The sequence below is a fragment of the Narcine bancroftii genome, chromosome 4 (genome assembly GCF_036971445.1).
Source record: "Narcine bancroftii isolate sNarBan1 chromosome 4, sNarBan1.hap1, whole genome shotgun sequence".
Taxonomy (NCBI): domain Eukaryota; kingdom Metazoa; phylum Chordata; class Chondrichthyes; order Torpediniformes; family Narcinidae; genus Narcine; species Narcine bancroftii.
The window spans coordinates 72,292,570-72,314,862 of record NC_091472.1 but is presented as its reverse complement, the minus strand read 5'-3'; the positions used below and the strand labels follow the sequence as shown (position 1 = coordinate 72,314,862).

The window sequence follows — 22,293 nt, the reverse complement described above, 5'->3', positions numbered from 1 at the left end:
AGATAGAACTATGAGATTTTCATTCCCAGTTTTAGTTAAAAGAAATTAGAATCACATTCCCTTACATATTCTCAAATCTCAGCAGTAGCTAATTCAAAATCTTGTCAGCTATATTAGTTTGTTAAGACCTGGATATCGATAACAATTAATTTTACCTGGGATAAATCTATTTCTGGTAAATGAAATAAGAAGCTAACAACACATTCTAAGTGATCGTTTGATCTTTGTAAACATTTGAGCAACATCATTATTCCCTCAAAAACTAACCTATTACAATGTCATCCTCTGATAAAAATTTTTAACATACATGCAAATACAAACATTTCACGCAACATCAAGTTTTCTAAAAATTCAACAAAATCAGGAGCACATGAACAAATAAATATTCCCACTGAAAACTGGAGTGTGCCATTTTGAGAAATTCAAAAATATTGATTGATTCCAATTTCTTCCCATGTAAAATGACATTCCCATTCCAGATGAACAGCAGCAGTTTTTCATTTTTACTTTTGTACTGCAGTTCAGCAGATTACACAGGTCTTCAATGCAAGAGTCAGTCCAGCACATCCTTTATGTGCAAGTCAACAATTCTTTTATAAATTGGCATCTATTTGGTTCATTATTGATTGCTTTACACATTTCATGCCAGTCTCCCACCAGAGAAAATTACTAGCCTTTTTGAAATTCAAGTAAACCACATCTACTTCTACATCCCCATCAAGCTCTTTGGTCACATCCTTGAATAAATCCTCTTAAATTTGGGGCTGCTGATTGAGATATTGCCTCCCACAGAATCCACAGTGTGGGATTCGGATATTCTACACAGATGATCATAACCTTGGTTAAAATGATGAATGCATTCAACTGTATCTACTTTTTGTGTGATGGAAACTAGTGAAGCAATGAGGAAAATATGAACTTTTATAATTCAGAATAAAAAGAAGCAACAAACCATATAACTGTGTTTTGTCCCGCATTCTGGTGGGCTTTGGCACTTCAAAGGCATATGGAGGCAACTGATCATAATCCGCTATGGTAAATCGTCGTCTCTGGTATTCTTGATCAAGGAAAGAGTTGGGTGACTCTGAACCCTTGGGAACTGGCCTGATGGGCCCATGCTTACTGACCTCTTCATAATCAAGGTCCCCTTGATCATTCCTGTGTATTAAAGCATTAACAATCATAGTTTGGATGCACAATCCACTCATCTCAAAGCAAAATGATTACAATTATTGAAACACCATTTATCTAATGAAAGTTATCGTCAGGTGAGAGAAGGGAGGGGGAATGTATTTATAATTGTGCCACACAATTTCATCCAGAAAAGATATGGCAAATAAAGAACAAGTTGCAAATACCATGTTGGGATAAATTGGGTGCTACTGTTTGAAGCCATAATTCATGAACCCAAGCAGAAATAACTGACTGGAATCAAACACATAACAATGCTGTAATAAACACCACTTTTTTTTTAGGATTACATCTTTGAAAAAAGCTATTTCTTTCAAAAATGCATAGTACCACCAGGCTTCTATCAGTACAGGTGCTGATTTATCATTTGCAATATTTGTTCATTCTTATGAATTATCTGAGTTGGTACTTCCTCTCCACATCTCATAGTTTATGTACTTATTTTTAAAATATCCATCCAGGAACTCAGAAACATTTTCCAGATACGAATGACCATACAGCAAAATGGCTGGTAGACTGGAGTTTCTACTGGAGACAGAAGTTGCCCAAAGATAAGTAGTTTTGAACAAATAATTCAATTATCAGAATCATCACAAGATTAGTAATGATCATCTTGGAGGCATAGTTTTACAGTGCAGAAATGGGCACTTTGGCCCAACTAGTCCATCCCAACAAAGATGATTCCACACTGTTCCCATTTTCCTGCATAGAGCTCATATCATTATTCATGTAACTGCCTAAATGCCTTTTAAATGTTGTACTTGCACTCTGGTAGCTTGGTCCATACAATAGTCACCTTCTGCATAAAAGTCTGAACCTTTCCTATCCATGAATGCTTTTAAAGAAAAACCTTTATAATTGTACCTGCCACTATCATTTCCTCTGGTACTTCATTCCATATACCCAGAACCTGTGTGGAAAAATATAACCCTTAAATCTCCTTTAAATTTCTCTCCTCACCTTAAACAAATGTCCTTTAGTTTTAGACTTCCCCCATCCCAGGAAATAAAATCATATACCTTCCCTATCTAGTCCAATCAACTTTAAGAACCTCTACAAGGTCACCACTCAGCCTTAATAGTGAGAATAAACCCAGCCTATTCAATTTCTCCATAACTACAGCCCTCCATTCCAGGCAACATCCAGATGAACCTCTTGTAACCACACCCTTCCTCTAGTGTGGCAACCAGAACTTGCACTATCAATCAAATGCAATCTATTTGATGTTTTTGCTCAGCTACAACATTCCAACTCATCCTCTATTCTTCAGCCCACGAAGGAACACATGCTGAATGCTTTTATCATTACTCTCTATGTGCCTATATTGCCATTTTAAAGGAGTACTGTAAAGTTCCTCTGCACTTCAACATTCCTGAGGTCCCTACTACTTATTGAAAAGGTTCATTTGTATTTGATGTCCCAAAATGCATTACTTTTAGATTAAATTCCATCTGCCACCACTTTAACCAACTTTCCAACTCATTATAAACCCCTATCCTTTCACAGGCTTCTTCACCATATATTCCATAAATTCTAGAGTCATTAGCAAATGTACTGAAAGCCATTTCCAAACATGATGAACAAGAATGGGCCCAGCATGGATTCCTGTGGTACATCACTGGTTACAGACTCCCAATCAGAAAAATACTAGTACTAGTATCTTGAATCCATTACTATTTTGAATCCAGTTTGTCAACATTTCTTGGATTCCATGTGCCCTAATCTTGGAGACCAACCTACCATGTGGGACTTTGTCAAAAGCCTTACTAATGTCCACCTAAAGCATATCTACCACATTGCCTTCTTTTTGGTAGTAGATTAATTAAATCCTGAAAACAATGTATTCTCTGACTTGCAGATACAAATTGTACCTTGTAGATCCATTGAACTATGATAACTCTTTGTTCCCAGTAGTTTTTCACAAGTGCATATGAAACAATGATGTATGGGGTAAAGAGAAACTGGTCACATTTGAGTCCCCATCAGCATATATAGACTGAAATACAATATACACTAGATTCTGTTCTTTTCCTTCAAGGAGTTGCACAGTTCTTTTAATTTTTAATTTAAAAAAATTTAGACATACAATGCACCTACAACCCCTTATGTTTAGAAGGCAGGAGGAAACCTGTGCACCTGCAGAAAACCCATGCAGACACTCCTTAGACAGCTCCAGATTTGAACCTGGGTCGCTGGTGCTGTAATAGCATTGTGCTAACCACTACACTAACCGTGCCGCCCAACACTCCACATTCCCTCACCCACCCCTCCCTATAAGGCACTCATGCAATTCACCTTCAAATCCATTGGGGATTGCATTCCAAGTTGCAACACACTGTGCAGTTATGATATTCCATTACTACTGCTTCTGGTTCTATGTCAATCATCTTACATTAGCATCTGAGTTAGTTACCTCCGCCACTGGAAACAGATTCTTATTTATAATAAATCATTCAATTTTCAATACTTCTCAAATCTATATCCTCCTTTACTGCATGGAAGAAAATAGACAGCTCCTTTGCATGACTGATGTCCCTCACTCAGTGTAATGATCCAGTTAAACTCTTCTACATCTTTTCAAGAGTGATACCCAGAACAGAATGCTCCAGTCATGACATGCCTTGGTGAATGAAATGCCTTCCCAACCCTACAAGATTTTACCATTTAGTCTACACTATCTCACCATTCTTGTCAAAATAAATAGTTTTATACTTTGACAAGTTAAATTTCACCTGCCACAGATTTGCTCTTTTACCAGTATGCATGTCAGAGTTGACTTGCTGAACTACTCGAAAAACAAACCCTTCTCACTGTATCAGGCATGTCACAGGAAACCTGAAACATAAATAAAAGCAGAAAAAAAACATCGGACAGCTGAGGGTAAAGAGAAATGGGGTTTATTCTTCAGAACTGGGTAAGAGAAGACAAGCAGCAGCAGAATTTATTTCACTCTTTCATGATTCTAACAAAGGGTCTTCAATTTGAAACTGCTTTGCTTTCCTCAGATGCTGTCTGACCTGTATTTCAGGCTTTGTTATTTTTATTTTCATGAGTCCATGTGCTTTGAATAAAGCCCGTTACTTTTTTTTTTGCTAACAGCAGTTGCAAGTTCAATATTGTTAACATTTTACAAAAGGACAAAACCTCCAATCCTGGCCTCTGGAAATACCACTTCCTTCCACGCAAAAAAATTTCTCACCTGCATTCCTCTGCTTGGGTAATTTTGTTTCCATTCTGTACTCTCCTGCAGATTCCATGGGATTTAAATTTGCCAAGTTTATCATAGGGTACTTTCAAAAGGCATTTGCAGGAGTTACGGTCCACATACAACTTTCCTACATCTCAGGCCACTCAGTTAAGTTGGAGAAACATGAATGGATAAAGTGCAAATTCATGCTGCTCAATTTCTTAACGGGTTTCCCAAGTATCAATTAATATTGTTCCCGAGAAAAGATCCCCAATACTGATGTCAGATTCACTGTTAGCTGATGCATCTTTTTACTTCATGAACAGAATGCACAATTTGAAATTCTCCAATCTTCTGCTACCACCCAATTTTTGAGGACTGGACATTAGTGGCCAGTCTACACTTTCCAAGCAGCCACTAAAGACTTCAAATACTGGAATCAGGAGAAAAATCAATCTGCTAGAGGAAGTCAAGAGGGTCAAGCAGTAATGGAAAAGAGAACTAATGATGTTTCCAAAACGTTTACAATTTTTTTTTACATAGGCATGCTTGAGGAGTGGACAAAAGACAATAGGATAGAAGAAGTTATTTTATGCCTGGAAGGATTTGTTGGCTGCAAATCTATTCTCATTCCTCTTTTGTACCTTTCACTGCCTTCTTCAGATCTCTTCTGTGCATTTTAGTCAGTTGGTTTTCTACCAAATGATGACAAATACATTTGTCATAAGCCCCTATGTTTCATTTGATCTAATTTCCTGCATCTTCATTTATCTTGCTAGCTCTTGCTTAAAACTTGTTGCCAAGTAGCTCTATCAACATCATGTTTTGGGCATGATCACATAAATGAAGCCAAAATCTCAAGGTGGTCTCCCGTGTGGATTTGATGATATATGAGGGAGCGTTTTGATTCACTGAAGGAAGGGCAAGTAACAAGAAGGCTAGATCAAGTCAATACAACAGAACTTCATTTTGCCTTCAACTACCATTACTTAGTACATCAGTTAAGAAAAGATAAAATTCTTTCCAAATCATGGCAGAGTGCTCTCATTCACCACTAGAATGCTTCACCTGATCTGACCAAAATTACACTTTCAAACCTATCTTCCTTTGCAATATTCCGTTAAGAATCAAGCTAATATCCACATCAGATTTTTATATCTAGTCTTCAGTATGCAGTGAAGAAACAACAATGGCTGAGAATCTAATTGAGTAGCTGGTGACACTTGATTGTTGAGATGATGCATTTACTATATTTTAAACAGTTATTTCAAATGCATCAGTAATATAACTGCAAACATTAAATTTTAATTATCTCTGTGTAACATCTGAGTGCTAGCTTTAATGACACAAGGCTTTTGTTCTGTTTCTTGAAATGGTTTTCATACCGAGGAGTATATGGAACAGCTGGTGGTGGTGGGATGTACAAATCCTTAATAGCAGGCTTTTCTTTCTTTTGAGAAATCTCCATTGTACTGGCTGTTGATGGCGTTGCAGTTTGTGAAGGGCTGGTCTGCAAAAAAAAAAAATAATAATTTTTTTTTAGTTTTATGTTTAATGAGAGGATGGGTAGGAAGAGAAAATAAAAGGGCATGGTCAAATACTATAATGCTATTGGGCTTCACGTGAGTTCCTGATTGGATCACAGCCAGTAAAAAGAACATGTTTTTTCTTGAAAATTTTAATTTTAATTTGCATCAATATGTACATATAAATTCTTTATCATATAACAGTACAATAAAAACGATACAAAATGATATAATTTTTTTCTTTTTATTCCCCATCCCGCCCCAAAAGAAAAAGAGAAAAAAGAGAAAACATCTCAATTTATCCTTCAATATATTCATATATTCCTAACATATTATTCTATCCTGTACATATTCATTGGGAGGAGTGGGTGTTATGGACGATGTGGATGGACTCTTACTGATGAAATCCATATATGGTTTCCAAATCATATAAAAATTCTCAGATTGATTCCTTAAATTATAAGTAATCTTTTCCAATGGTATACAATTTTGAATTTCCATATGCCATCTGTCCAACCGTATAAAATTATCTGACTTCCGTGGAACTGCCATACATTTCTGTGCCACTGTTATTGCTACATTCAAAAATTTTCATTGATATTTCTCTAACTTCAATTTAGTATCAATGTCATATAAATCACCAAGCAAAAATATTCTGGGATCTTTTGGTATCCGTATCTTCATAAGTTGTCCCAATAATATATTCAAATCTTCCCAAATATTTCCTACTTTTTCACAAGACCAAAGTACATGCAATAAGGTTCCTTTGTTACATCTGAAACATTTGTCAGAACAATTTGAATTAAGTCCCTGTAGTTTATACGGAGTGTAGTATCTTGCTCTCCACTGGCCACCGTGACAGAGGTGCACCAAAGAAGAGGTACAAGGACTGCCTAAAGAAATCTCTTGGTGCCTGCCACATTGACCACCGCCAGTGGGCTGATATCGCCTCAAACCGTGTATCTTGGCGCCTCACAGTTCGGCGGGCAGCAATCTCCTTTGAAGAAGACTGCAGAGCCCACCTCACTGACAAAAGACAAAGGAGGAAAAACCCAACACCCAACCCCAACCAACCAATTTTCCCTTGCAACCGCTGCAACCGTGCCTGCCTGTCCTGCATCGGACTTGTCAGCCACAAATGAGCCTGCAGCTGATGTGGACATTATCCCTCCATAAATCTTTGTCCGCGAAGCCAAGCCAAAGAAAGAAAAGTATCATTGGTGTAAAAAATTATATTGCACCATTTGATATCTAACATTTATTGTATTAGCGACACTCTCATGTCACAATCTTGACCAGGCTTCATCATGAATTTGTATATTTAAATCTTTTTCCTATCCTTTTTTTGACTTAAATAGTTCCTTTTTCTGCATTGTGTCTTGAAATTGTAGTAATAAATTTCTCAATAAATGTATGAATCATTAAATACTCAAACGGATTCTGTTCAAGAAGTCTAAAATTTGCAGCTAATTTCTTCTTGAAATATGATGAATTAGACAAAGATATATTGTATTTAGAAAAGGAATTGCACATTCATAAAAATGAAGAGAAACAAAGATTATTGCAATCAATAAAATTGAAACTTAATACTTATAAATTAGTGTAATGGAAGATTCTAACTGTGTTGTTTTTTACTTTTGCGGCCTTTGCTTCTGCAAGGCTGAGAACCTGCTTGTTTTTAGAATCAGCAGACATAAGCTAAATTCCACCGAGGGGCCAGAGATGCAGTTATCTAACAAAAGGACATCTGTGTACCAAGAACATTTAATCTTCCTGCTTGTTTTGGTCACAAACTGTCAGAGGCCTAGCCATGATGCAAAAGAAACCATTGTATTCAAAGTGATAAGCTGAAAATTATGTTATTCGATAGAAGCCTAGCATGCTAGCTTGCTCGCTTATCTTTCCTGCTGTGCTGGGAATAGGTGCTTGGGTAAGCAGTTTTTGGGTAATATAAGCCATGGTCCCGCTGCTGAAGTTTGAGACTCCGAGAGGTGGCAACATCTCTCAGCAAGAAGAAGAACTTCTAGAGTCCAGCCAACGTCCCGGTCGGGGGAGGTAGAGAAGCTGCTACTGGCGCCCTGACAACCTACTACAAGCGTGCAGTCGTTGCCTCGCTTCGGCAGTTGGGACCAGTCCAGGCGTTGATAAGTATAGTTGGGAAGGGCTTGCATATTGTAGTTTGAAATCAGATTTTGAATTTGTAATAAACATTTGTATAAACTGAACTGCTCTCGGTGTGTGTGTCTATTTTCTTTCGGTAGCTCAAACACTGTGACCAATCTAAAACGAACAAAATGAGAGGTATAAGTTTACCCAAGACAATTAGAAAGAGATGTATTGCACACATGACATAAATATTACGAATTAGGTGAGAGAACCCATAAAGTTTTAGCATGGCAACTCAAAGCGGTGGAATTATCAAGAACAATAATATCAACAAAAAGAGAAACTGGTCAAATTACATATAAAACACAAGAAATTAATAATGATTTTAGGAATTTTTATAAACAATTATATCAGTCCGAATCTTTAAAGGACGAGGAAAAAAATAAATGAATATCTATCACAAGTTACATTGCCTGAATTGAATGTTGATAAAAAAAAATGAAATTATCCAATTCCTTTACGGATGTTGAAGTATATAATATTTTGATGTCTTTGCCAAATAATAAGGCTCTGGGAGAGGATGGTTTCTCTCCTGAGTTTTATAAAGAATTTAAGGAGTTGTTAATTCCTGTTTTTAATGGGACTTTTGGATCAAATGAGAGACTCTAACGACTTACCAGAAATTTTTAAAACAGCATTAATAACAATTATTCCAAAAAAAAGGGAAAGATCCTTTATTACTATCCTCTTATAGACTGATATCATTATTAAATACAGATTATAAAATTGTTAGCCAACAGATTAACTAAATATTTACCCAAATTAATAAATATGGATCACGCTGGCTTATTAAACATAAAAGATCTCCGGACAATATAGTTAAATTTATGTTGATTAAATGTAGCCCAGAAAGAAAAAATACCAACAGTAGTGGTGGCTTTAGATGCGGAAAAAGCATTTGATAGACTAGAATGGGACCTTTTACTGAAATTATTAAATAGTTTCAGAATTCTAAATGATTTTATAAATTGAATAAGAGCTTTGTATAATCATTCAAAAGCTAAGGTGGTCACGAATAGGCACATAACTAAACCTTTTCCATTAGAAAGGTCATCTAGTCAAGGATGCCCATTATCACTATTTTTATTTGTATTGGCGATAACCATTGGCAGGTGATAAGATAATAATGAGATTAAGGATTTTACGATAGAAGATAGAGAACATAAAATTAGCTGGTTTGCAGAGGATATATTATATCTTACAGAACCAGAAATATAATTGAAGAAAATAAATGTACGATTGGCAGAATATGGTTTGATATCAGGTTATAAAGTTGATGTAGGAAAGATTGAAGTGATGCCTATGAATGATGGGACTAAACATTAAGTAAGCAGGTGATGAAGTTGAAGTGGCAAAAGGAAACAATTAAATATTTGGGAATTAATATTGATAGAAATTTAAATAATTTATTTAACTGAATTATCTATCATTACAAAAAAATTAATGAAGATTTAAAGAGATGGAAAGATTTACCAATAACTTTAATAGGAAGGGTAAATTGTATAAAGATAAATATTTTTCGGAGGTTGCAATAATTATTTCAGTCATTATCCATTCCTATACCAACAAAGTTTTTTCAAGAATTAAATAAAAGTGTTAGAAAATTTATTTAGCATGATAAAATGCCAAGGATTGCTTTGGAAAAATTAACCTGGAAATTTGATCAGGGAGGATTACGGTTGCCCAATTAAAAAAATCATTACAAAGCAGCTCAATTAAGATTTCTATCCTCTTGTTATCAAATTGGGGAGAAGACAGCGTGGGTACATAATGAAATGAATAATATAGAGAAATTAATCCAGAACATTTTTTGCATAAATGGAACAAGGAACTTTTGAAAGGAGTACCAATTTTAAAACATTTATTCAAAATATGGAATGGAATTCATAAACACAGAAATTAAGAACTACCAAATAGCTAAGATGACGTTAAAGCAGAATTCACTTATTCCTTTTACTTTAAATAATCCTTTCTTTGATATCTGGCACAATAATGGGATAAAAATGATAAAAGATTTTTTTCTTAGGTTCTTTTTTCTTGACTTTTGAACAGAAGAAAGAGAAATACAACATACCAAATAAAACTATTTTTTCATACTATCAGCTTAAGAAACACGTTTAAACTTCCACCACATCTGTTCAACAGTTCCAGCTTCTACATCAGAAAACAAATCATGGCCCCAAATACAGAAATAGAATAAATCACTGGATCTTCATTAAACTCACACTGATAGAAATCAATAATGTGAATAATTCCTGCCAACATTACCATAAATGTAGATACTTGGGAGGATTTTTTTTATTACCTGCACAGCTGATGGTTTCCAGCGCATGTTCTTCAGAGGAGCTGGAGTGAAGTTGCATGTATTTGCTGGTCTTTTCTTCAACAAAAGTATCACACCTGCAGGGTCTTCACGAAGTTTTCCAACAAGATTCTTTAACTGCCATCCAACCTTTTTAAACAATAGACAATTACATTTATAAATGTGAAAATTCTACACAAAACAAATTTTTAGTCGTTTAACAAAATAAGTTTTTTTAATATAAGAAAATGTCAATGCCATCAAGTTTAAGAGTGCTTGAAATTATTAGTAGTTTATTAGTCTCTTTAGTCTTGCAATCCACTCCTGGTTTAAGCCATAACTAAACTTGTAAGAAAACATTAACAGTAAAGCAAGTACCAAGTAACAATAAAGCATAAAACAGCATTTATCCTGATACACTAAAGACTTGCACAACAGTGGTATTTGTTCCACCAATAAAATTGAACTTGGAACCTTAGAAAAGTGCCAATTCTCCACATTTCCTCTGGAACTAAAGTGACAAACAATGGGAAATGTTGCCTTTTCCATGATAAATTGTTTAAATTGAGTTGCAAATCATGATTTTTAGCTGCCAAATTAGCTCAACTTCAGTTAGTCATGTACTCCCAAGAAACAAAATGTTTCCACATAGGTTCCAAAACAATTTGATTTAGATCATATCACACAGCAAGTTAGAGAAGATCTATGGTCAAAAGGTAACAGCTCTATAGGATGGATGAAAGCAATGCTGAATTACCACTGACAAGGTGGAGATAGAAAAAAAATATTCTTGTTATATTAAAATTATAGGTACACTAATTTGAATTTAAGCAGAACTTCTTTGGAGAATTGAACCACTTTATGTGTGGAGTGACAGCTTGCCACATACATAAAAATAATGGCATGAGATTTAGGGACTTGGCATTATAATGGGTAAAGGGTGCCAAGGATTTCAATCATTAAAACAAAATGGTTCACGAAACCTATCCATCATTGCTCACATCCTCAGCAAAATCTGCCTACATCTCCAAAGCATCTGCCAGATCCATTCTCACCATTTACTTGCTGCAAGCTCCATGTCATTTAAAAAATAAAATTATTTACATATAGAGTGTCTATATTATTAATAAACTAATATTTCAGTACTGGAAATTTCCTAGCAATTTGTAGTTAAAACAGCTTTCTAATTTCATACAGAAATAATATCCATTCAAGCCAAAGCTGTGAAATTAGTTTTAGGAGTATATTTCTTTCAACTGTGCGATCGGAAATGGAAGGAATGCTAATGAGAGTACAGTATTTGATGTCCGTAACAACTCTAAACAACTTCACTCGTGAATACATCATTGATAAATAAATCATGAAGAGAATCTATGTTCCCTCCTCTTCCTCATTCACATTCCTTCCGCACTTGGCAAAAGCACAGACACCAAACTTGGTCATTTAAACACAACCTTATCAAGAATCATCTGTGCCTGTTACAATAGTGTTGAATTCAGAAAATGGTATCAGATTTTTTTTGTAAGATACAAACTAACAAGATTTAAATGCCAAAATCTGGTTAAAAACAGCAGAATGCAACTTTCCACTCATGATACAAGACCTATCAGCTGCTTTAAAAGGAAAGAGCAACCTCTTCCATCACGAATAGAAGTAACTATACATTGAGAATTCTAACAACATATTCCTGGACTAGCAAGACAACACAGCTCACTAAAAAGCAATTTTCAACATTGAGAAAATCATGCAGTGTAAAAAAAAATCAGTAATATTTCTTTGCATCATTTTGTAGGAAACAGAATCTGTAGAAAGTAAATAAAACATTTAACTTGCTGAGCCAAGCAGAAAACTTGGAGATTAGTCACATGAAAATTTAATGCAACCAAAAAGAAGACTTGTGCTTTGAAATTATTGTGCTTCCAAGTTATCCTGATGAGATTATTATCTCTGAATTATTTAAACAACAAAGTTTCATTTCTTTTCTATCAGTTGATAAACTAAGAAAGCAGGTGTAAAATTAAAATGCTAAACAATTTAGTTATTTTCAACTTCAAATGATCTAAATCAGCTATTCTCAAGCATTTTTTTGATTATGCCCCATCCCCCTCCCTTTGAGAACTCTGCTCAATGTTTATTGGTCCCCTTCCATGTAATTCTATCATAGAAAATTAGAGCACAGTACAGGTTCTTTGGCCCACAATGTTCTGCCAAACCATAAATCTTTCTGACTACACAAAGAAATGTTCATATTACATGATGTGAGAAGAAATCAAGGCTTTTTTTATTTAAATATGACTTGGCCTCCGGGTTGGTGGGGGGTGGAAGGTGGGCGTAGGGCCCCCATTGGAAACGGTTGATCTAAATCAAAATCAGTGTATCAGCTATATGCTCAGTACTTACAACAGTCTGCTGATTCACTTGGATCACTTCATCACCTGCATGAATCTTTCTTGATCTATCAGCAGGTGACTGCAAAACATAATGGAAACAGTTACAAAATATAGGTCCTTGATGCAGTGAGGTTACCTGTTGCAGCAATATCAGCAAGCCAGAATACTCTCATCTTTTTGCTACATTTAACTGATAATCAGTTCCACACTATATCACAATTATATTAACAAATATACCAAGTATAGATTTGAGACAGAAGGACACTTACCATTTGGTAACAATTCAAGACTATTCTATTAATGCCCATTCTGTGCTAAGACACTGGTTACTTGGAAGGCATTCAAAGGTAAAGGGTACCCAAGTTCTGTGACTTTTACCTCGGATACTGTCATTTTGCTATGTGACTGAAATGCTTCCAACTTTATACCTACTAAGGCATGAACAATGTGTCAAAAAAAAACCCCAAGAATCAATACTAACTAGTTAAGGCAGGAAAAAACAAACATCTTTCTTACATTTTCAGTTGTACCAGTTACAATATGTAATCCATCGTAGGTTGATTTAATATACATGCCCTGGAAAATAAAAAAGTAAATGAAGAAGAATAAAAGCCAATAATATTAATCAGCACAATCTCACCAATTTAAATAACTCAATGTTATTGGTCTGAAATCTACACTCCATATCGAGTCTAGGTCTAAATTCTGAACGATCAAGTTTCAATACTAAAATATGTCCCAGAAAGGAAACTAAAATAACAGGAAAAGGCCGTATAAACAAACAAACCTTGCTTGCATCAAGTTCACCAGTATACTATCAGTATGAACAGGTTCACAGTCAGGATCTCCATTCAACAAAGTCCAACAGATTGTCCATTAAAAAAAATCCAGAAAATTATTTTATGAAATGTTCTTCACTTTCCTAGATGACTACAGTTCCAACACTCAACACATCTCAGACAAGGCAAGTAATTTGATTAGAACCATATCTACTCCCCAAAGCAATCACTCCCTCTCGGAGCACTGTCACTCCATCTATTACAAAATATACTGCAGACACTCACCTACCCTGCCAGCACCTCCCACATCATGACATCTACTTCAAAGATGGATATCAGATGATGGGAAACAGTACCATTAATAAGTTCTATTCCAAGGCACACACACCACCTTTGGCTAAAAAAAACTACTGTTCCTCACTATTGCTGCAGGATCCAAAATCACTCCCTGCAGTTTAAGGAGGTAACTCATCATCTTCTCAACAGCAGCATCTATGCTTTAGCCTTTGAATTCCCGGTTGAACACCATTTCAACATCCCTTCCCACACTAACCCATCCATCTTTGGCCTTCTACACTGCCAGGAGGCGGCTCAACATAACTTGAGGAACATTATCTCACGTTCTGCATGGGCAGTTGATAGCCCAATGGAATGAACACGGAAGTTACCAATTTCAGGTACCTAGTCCCCTCTCTCTTCTTCCAAGTTTCATCCATTTTTACTGTAGCCCTCCCTTTTTTTTTATAAAAAAAAAAGGCCTACAGCAAGGTAACAGGCCATTTCAACCCATGCTGTCCAATTAACCTACAAACCCCTGGCACATTTCGAACGGTGGGAGGAAACCAAATTGCCCGGAGGAAACCCACGTAGACATGGGGAGAACATACAATCACTCGGCCAGATAGTTCGGGCTTGTACGGCACAGGGTTGAGTTGGCGATGCTAGTGTGTTTAGGCAGCTTGTCACTGCCCACGTGTTTCTCCAACCCATTACTATTCTGCAAGATAACTCTCTGGTCCAGTGTCTAGTCTTTTGTGTTTGTTGATTTTGTGCTTCGTGTATTCTTTGATTAATTGATGTACAGCACTTTGGAGCAACATCCGATTGTGTTTAAAATGTACTATATCAATAAAATATTCAATTAAATTCCTTACAGACAGTGTGGGATTCGAATCCTGGTCCTGATTGCTGGTGCTCCACCATAGGAACAAGTTTACATCTCTCCATCCATCAACATCGTCATCTTGAGAATCAACCCAGCAAACCTTCTCCACTGTCTGCAATGCAATTACATCTTGCAGTACCCATGTACTGTGTGCTGTTCCCATGTGTCTTACCATTGCCACAAAGTTGTATCAAAAATTCAGTTTTATAGTCCGTAACACACAAGCCAAACAAAACGCATGTACATGTACACTAATCTTGAGACCCAAAATCCTATCGCACCACAGCATTTAAAACTATGCAAAATACTTCATATTTTCATTCTTGCTTCCAAAGTGTTCAACCATTCAATTTCCCACATCATATTCCCTCTGTGTACTTTTTGCTGATTCACTTAACCCATCCATTGCATCCTTCTCAAAACCTACTGTCTTATTTTTGTATCATCAGCAAAGTACATGCAGCCCCTTCATCCAAATTATTAATAATAAACAGTTGGAGCCCCTACTCTGATCCCACTGGATTCATGGTAGTTAATGATAGCAAAAAAGGGTCCTTTTTACTTCAATGCTTTTTTTTAAAGTTTGCCAATCTCTTTTCCATGCCAATATTTCTCAGCTGTGTTATCCCACATCATGCAATAACCTTTTATAAGTTTTCAAATGCAATGGGAGCCCTGGAGGAGATTCCATGAACACTCAATGACTCTAAAGTCACTCTTTTCTTCTTCTTAACTGTAAGGGGCACTGGGTGACACTATTGGCGACTCTTTGTTTGCCTTATGGCAGGCAGAAGGCAATTTTGTGTAATATTACATGTTCTTCACAATTACATGACATTAAAGAAATCTTGAAGTGCCTTTTCAACACCGAGTGCAACAAGAATATATTGCAGCAATGTATTCAAATATTCATTACCTTGTGAAGATACTTCACATTTAGTAACTGTTCCTCAAATGCAAAGCAAATGCATGGTAGATTCCAAAAATTCTTTGTGATACAACTAACAAGCCCAGACAGTTTCCGTGATAATATGGATTAAGTATTAGCTGCCTTATATCAGGTTTCAGACATTCTCAGTGTTGATAGTTACAGTCCAAAAGATCAATGTTCAGTCCAAGAATCCTTGTAATTGAAATCTGGCACATGAATACCCCTGCCAAGCAGGGATAGCCTCAAATAGCAATACTTGCACTTGAAATATCAGATAATTTTAACAAACTACCAACCATCATCATCAATGATGCAGTTTGAGCTGGACATTTACCAGCCAAAGTGAAGATCTCGAAACTTTAAAAACATGAAGATAATCAAACTTGACAACTTTTCCCTTTTATGATGAATGTTGCACATTGTACTCCATTTAACCAAATTTCAAATGTACAGTTATGATACACATTTAACACAAATTATTGAAAGACTATATAGTTGTCATTGTTGACATTTTTTCAAAATTTTCATGAGAACACAATCTTAAAGTGAAATGATGTTCAATTTTTTTTTCCTTCAAAACTTATATAAATAAAGTAATTAACTTTATTGGATTGTAACCAGAGATAAAAGCGTCAGTGAAAGGAGAGAGAGATGAGCAGATTTTGATTCAGTGACAATTCCTTTTACCACTTCGATGATAACTGAATGATTGTTAGGCTAATAATTGGTAAAGCTCTTACACCACTTTCTTTATAGTTAATGCATATTTGGGTAATGTTGGACATTATTGTTGAAATACCAGGGTTGCCACTGGTGCACAGTTCATTGACACTACAGGCAGGATATTGTAAGGAGAAACTTCCTTTGTATTGACAAAGTTAATCTTTTCTAGATATCACACATAGCAAATTAGGAAAAGTCTGTGATTTATGGTGTAAGGTGTGGAGATCAGAGGGCCAGAAAAAAAATCATCCATTCAGCATTCCTGGTGCCCAATAAAGAATCATCTTCAGTTATGAACTACTGAAATTATTCTTGATATTCCATAACCAAAAGATAATCCATCACCATACACCCTGGCAACCTAATTTCTGCGAGGGGCACTGGACAAAGTGGCGACTCTGTCTTCCTTATGGTACACAAAGTTAAAGAATTTCATGTATGTTACATTCTAAATGTAGTATTACGTGACAATAATGGAACCTTTACCTTTAATGCAAGACTGACTGGACCATATCCCCCCAATTTGGGTCAGATGCAGATTCGGATAACATATTTAACTTCAGGTCAGACTGGATACCCGAATCCAGCAGACTGCTTTATTCAGGAAAAGATCATTTACTTTGTCTTACAGTATACGTCTTGCCCTTGAGGAATTTTTATGTTCCTTCTCAAATTACAGGTTAGAGACTATATTTATTGCAATTACCATTTGATAAATGTGAAAAAATGAAGTACTCAGGCTTGGGTGGGCGACAGGTTGGCCATATTTGGGTTAGGTTTTATATTTGGGTTGAGGTCTCTGCGTTCACAATGGATGTGGCAAGTTCATGAGATTGGATTGGACTTGTGGACTATGCAATTGTTTAGCTGTTTATACTGTACTCTGAAATGGCACAGAAACAGGCCTTTCATCTCAGAGTCAATCCCAACCATTAAAAACCCATTTATGCTAATACTACCCAAGTCATCTTTTATTCTTCCTACATTCTTATAAATTCTCCCCAGATCGTACCACTCACCTACACAATCTCCGATTAACTTATCAACCTACACAACTTTAGGATGTGAAGGGAATTTAAAATACCTATCAGGACATTATACTAGCTTACTTTCAACTCTACTTAAACTAACAGTCAGAGCCAACCTCGATGTATACCTGTAGCAATTAAACTGTTCTCCTGTTGATTACCTCAATCTAACATTAACACAGTCAGCCTACATTTAAAAAAAAAATGGCAGTGCTGCCGCTGGTACAGACCGGCAGAGAGCGGAGTCACAGCGCTCCCACTAGGTCCAATCATCTAGTTCAACTGCCATCAGTAACTTACAGGTTTTAAACAGTCTGTTAATGGAGCTGATGGTGGTTTTATTTAAAAATACTGTGACCGTGAGGTCCACTCCCAAGATGATGATGCCTATGATTGACACAAGGGGTTACAGACACCGGGGAAGCAGAAGACTGGTGCAGGGCACCAGAAAAATCGGGAGAGCACACCCTGTTTGAGAAGAAGCAGAGGAGACAACCCACAAGACGGTGACCATGGCAGTGGACCACTGAGTGCTTCTGTGGTTGAAGAGACACACAGGTGGCGGGCTGTTGGTGACGTGAGACGAGGAACCCACTCAGGCTGTGGGCTGCTGGAAATTGCAGTCGAAGGATTCACACTGGGCTGTGGACTGTTGGAGACTGGCTGAAGGGTTACCAGGTATTGGAACTGGGATGTAAGAGGGTGCCGAGGGCACTGAAGGGTTCCTGATCATGTCGAAGGTTTGAATCTGGAGCTCGGGTTGCCAATGGTTTGGACTCGACTCTGTGTGGATGCAGGGGGCTGTGGAAGCTCTGGAGGCTTTTCTTTCTTTGACTCAAAGAGGCATTTCAGGCCATTTCTACTGATGGGGAATCTGTCTCCCTTATGATGGACGAAAACAAATTCTATGTAATAGAAACATAGAAGATAGGAACAGGAGTAGGTCATTCGACCCTTCGAACCTGCTCTGCCATTCAACGAGATCATGGCTGATCTTAAAGTTCAGTACCCCGTTCCCGCCTTCTCTCCGTAACCTTTAATACCCTTATACTGAAGAAATATATCTAATTCCCTCTTAAATATATTTAATGAACCTGCCTCTACTGCCCTCTGTGGCAATGAATTCCACAGATTTACCACCCTCTGGGTAAAGAAATTCCTCCTAATCTCGGTCCTAAATGGTTTGCCTATTATCCTCAAACCATGGCCCCAGGTTCTGGATTTTCCCATCATTGGAAACATCCAAGATAATAGTGGAATTTCTTCCTGATCTCCAATATAATCTGGCAAAACTCTAGGATGCCAAATGATGCTTATATTTATGGAAAAGATGGAGTGAATCCTACAAATCAATATTTTCATATTTTAATTAACTTACTTATACCATGTTAACTTTCATTCTCCTTTAGATGATCATGTACAAAGAATGGAAATTAAATGTTCTCCCTCTCCTTCATTTTGAATAACTACCAAAGGGTGCCAGATTATTGTCATTTCTTCAGAAAAGTTCCTTTGGTTCGGAACACAAATGAGCTGAAATTGAAAATTGGAATGGCTCGATTAACATAAAAAGTATATTTAATTTTCTGACAACAGAAAAGAACCCACTTCCCATGTTTAGTTCACTTAATACTCCCAAAACAATGACAGCTATGTTACCAAAATATCTTCCCTGCATAAATTACTAAAACTAGAAGTCCCATTGAAAAGAATGGAAACAATGCAGATGACTGAATTTCTTTCAGTCCAATAAAGTTGCAATTCCAAATAGACAATTTGGACCTTTCCCAAACATCCCAATACAATCAGGGTTTATGTGAATTGCAAGTTCAGCTGTGAACTTTTCATCTGAGGCCACAACTAAAAGACAGAATATCAGCCATATATAAAATTCTGGAAATATTCACCTTAATGTGCTAGCTCCACAAAAATTCTAGAAAATAAGCCATTTTGCATTGAAAGCAGAGAAGCAGCTGGAAAAAAGTCTATTCAGTTTTGCCTTTTATGGCCACAGTCACATATTGTTGGTAGGACTTGTAGGTTTGAGTATAGGGAAGAGGTTGAGCAGGCTGAGACTTTCTTCTTTTGAGTGCATGTTGATGAGGGGTGAACTGAGGTATACAAAATAATGAGGAACAGATCACGTGAACACACAGAGTCCTTTGCCCAGAGTAGGGGAATTGAGAGCCAGAGGACATTTGGCGGGGTGGTTGGTGGGGAAGTGATTTCATAGAAATCCGAGGGGTGACTTTTTAAATTTAAACGTAGGATGGAACAAGGTGCTGAAGGAGGTAGTTGAGGAAATGCAATGTTGAAGAAACATTTGGATGGATACAAAGTTAGGATAGGTTTACGGGGATAGAGGCAGGTGGACATAGTGTGGGTGGGGTATTTTGGTCAGCATGGGCACGTCAGGAGAAAGGGCCAGTTTCCATACTATGACTAAATGATCATCAGCATCAGGCAAAATTCCATATAAATGTGAAAAATTAGCATGTCAAAATACAAGTTGGGAACAAAATATCACAGAAATTCCAAAGACATTTCGGATTAATAAATTAATTGGTCAAATGGTTATTCCCATGTTGTATCTCTAAATTAAATTCAAACATTTGAAAGTGAAAATGCTGGTTCATGATCATAATCAACCTATTAGTCAAGAACAATAGACACCTGGAAATGCTACTATACTGAATACTTGATATTGCAGGTCCTTATCTTCTCCTTTGTAATTCAACACATTAGATAATGGGTGCTCCCAAATTTTAGAAAAATTAAAACCTTCTCTCCCAACCACATTTTCATAGCAAGCTATAAATGTTCGTGTACAATACACTTGGTAAGTCCCATACAAGAACTGAAGCTGGTTGCATTTTACTATTCCTGCTGCGTGACATTGCCGCGCATCTGCTCCACCCGAAAAGGGTGCAGGCTGAGATCAGAAAAACTTGAGCAGTTAGTCAGTCTTCAGGAATTTAATTGCTGGACTAGTCACAGTACCCAGGAAACCCCAAAAAGGTTTTCTTTGGGGAAATCAGATGAAGGGGTCATCACAGCTACTTATATATTTTTCAACTTTGCACCCACCAGAGTAGCAACATTAGTTTTGAGTGGGAGTGGGGAGGGAGTTGGGGGAGGAGACATGACTGGCAAAGGATGATGGAGCATGCAAGATAGATCTCTCATAAACAATACAACCAATTAGAAAAGTGAAAATGGAAAAGCCATGACAGGGATGACAAAGAAGCATATGACGTAAAATGCAAGCTTACCAATCCTTCACTTGGTTTGATGTTTACTAATTGAACCTCCTCTAGACAAGCACTCTGGCTTAACAAAGGGTCAGATGTAGATCTAATTGTCTGATCACAAATACCATGAAGAACTTTACACTGGAAAAAAATTATAAATTGGATGATCGCAGGATGATCGTGATAAAAACACATGAAGAACAAATATTTTTGGAAAACTTAAGACCGATATCAAATACATCTCAAAAAAGTTTTGTTTTAATATTTTCACTATTAACAAGAACTTTATAGCTTTATTTAGCTAGTAGTTTGCCATTTTCCTTTAAATAAGCATTACACTATATACAAGTATTATAACCTGCATGACCAAACGCGAGCTTAAGACACAGCTGATGAATTTGTGAAGCTGCTGTAATTATTTTAGGCTACTGTAGCCAAAAGAGAGAGAGCAATGTTAGCATGTTACCTCATTTTAGTCCTGAAGCTGTAACATGAAAAAAAATCACTGGTTTGAAACTTATACAAAAAGCATTCAGAAGTTGTCACATAAAATTTGCACACAGAAGTTTGTGGACATTTGGTATGACATTAAAAACCCTGGCAAATTTCTATAGATGTGTGGTAGAAAGTGTGCTGACTGGCTTATCATGGTCTGATTTGGGGACACCAATACTCTTGAGCATAAAGCCCTTCAAAAGGTAATGGATACAGCCCAGGACATCACAGACAGAACCCTCCCCACCAACGAGAGCATCTACAGGGAACACTGTTGTCAGAGAGCAGTAGCAATCACCAAGGATCCACATCACCTAGCACATGCTCTGTCCTCGCCATCAGGAAAGACACATAGGTGCCACAACACTTGCACCTCCAGGTTCAGGGACAACTGCTACCCCTCTACCATCAGACTCTTCAACAATAAACTCAATCAGGGGACTCATTTAAGGACTCACAGTTGCAGTTCATCAATCTTTTTCTCTCTCTAATTGCACAGTTTGTTTATAATTTTTTTATTTGTTTATATGCCTATGTTGAGTGCAGTTGTTTTTGCACTACCAATATAAGTGGTAATTCTGCTTCGCCTGTAGTGTTGTATGTGATATTGTGATGTCATGTATGTACTCTGACAATAATTCTGGAATCTTATTTAGTACTTCAAACTATCTTGCAAATTTAAGAGTTTTTCTTTTAGTGCAGAAAGACAGAACTGACAAATCAAAATTTCAATTTTGTGAAAATATTTTCAGAATAAAAACAAAGCAGGACTTAGCTGCAAATTCCCATGACAAAATAAAACACAGCAGCATCACATAATACCATGATTACCCTTCTTTAGCTAAAATCGGATGGTTTAAAAGCAATTATTTTATTGCAGAACACATTATATTAACAGCAAGGATACAAGTCCAAAAAGTACACCAATGAGGGCAAGTCACATGCAACAACAATGGCCATCTGTCCACAGATATACTGAACCTGGCTATTGTTTTCATTTCAATGAGGAAATTAGTAGCATTTTTAATGTTGAATCGTTTTTATTGGTTGTGGAGAGTTAACGAATTTATGGAAACAATATAGGCTAATCAGGGGACTTTCACCAAAAATACAGCTCATTCTGAAGGTCTATTTCTTTTCTTACCTATTAATTCAACTT

General features: G+C 36.6%; 1 protein-coding gene across 2 annotated transcripts in view; it reads right to left on the bottom strand.

Annotated features, from left to right (window-relative positions):
- cnksr3 (cnksr family member 3) overlaps nucleotides 1–22,293 on the bottom strand; it is a 94,652-nt gene that overhangs the window by 5,185 nt on the left and 67,174 nt on the right. For both annotated transcript variants that reach the window (XM_069931600.1, XM_069931601.1), the window contains 6 exons: nucleotides 20,661–20,780; nucleotides 13,279–13,338; nucleotides 12,773–12,841; nucleotides 10,376–10,522; nucleotides 5,764–5,888; nucleotides 953–1,158 (listed from right to left, as the gene is read on the bottom strand). In XM_069931600.1, coding sequence (XP_069787701.1) covers nucleotides 953–1,158; nucleotides 5,764–5,888; nucleotides 10,376–10,522; nucleotides 12,773–12,841; nucleotides 13,279–13,338; nucleotides 20,661–20,780 — 727 coding nt within the window. The remainder of the gene's footprint in view (nucleotides 1–952; nucleotides 1,159–5,763; nucleotides 5,889–10,375; nucleotides 10,523–12,772; nucleotides 12,842–13,278; nucleotides 13,339–20,660; nucleotides 20,781–22,293) is intronic.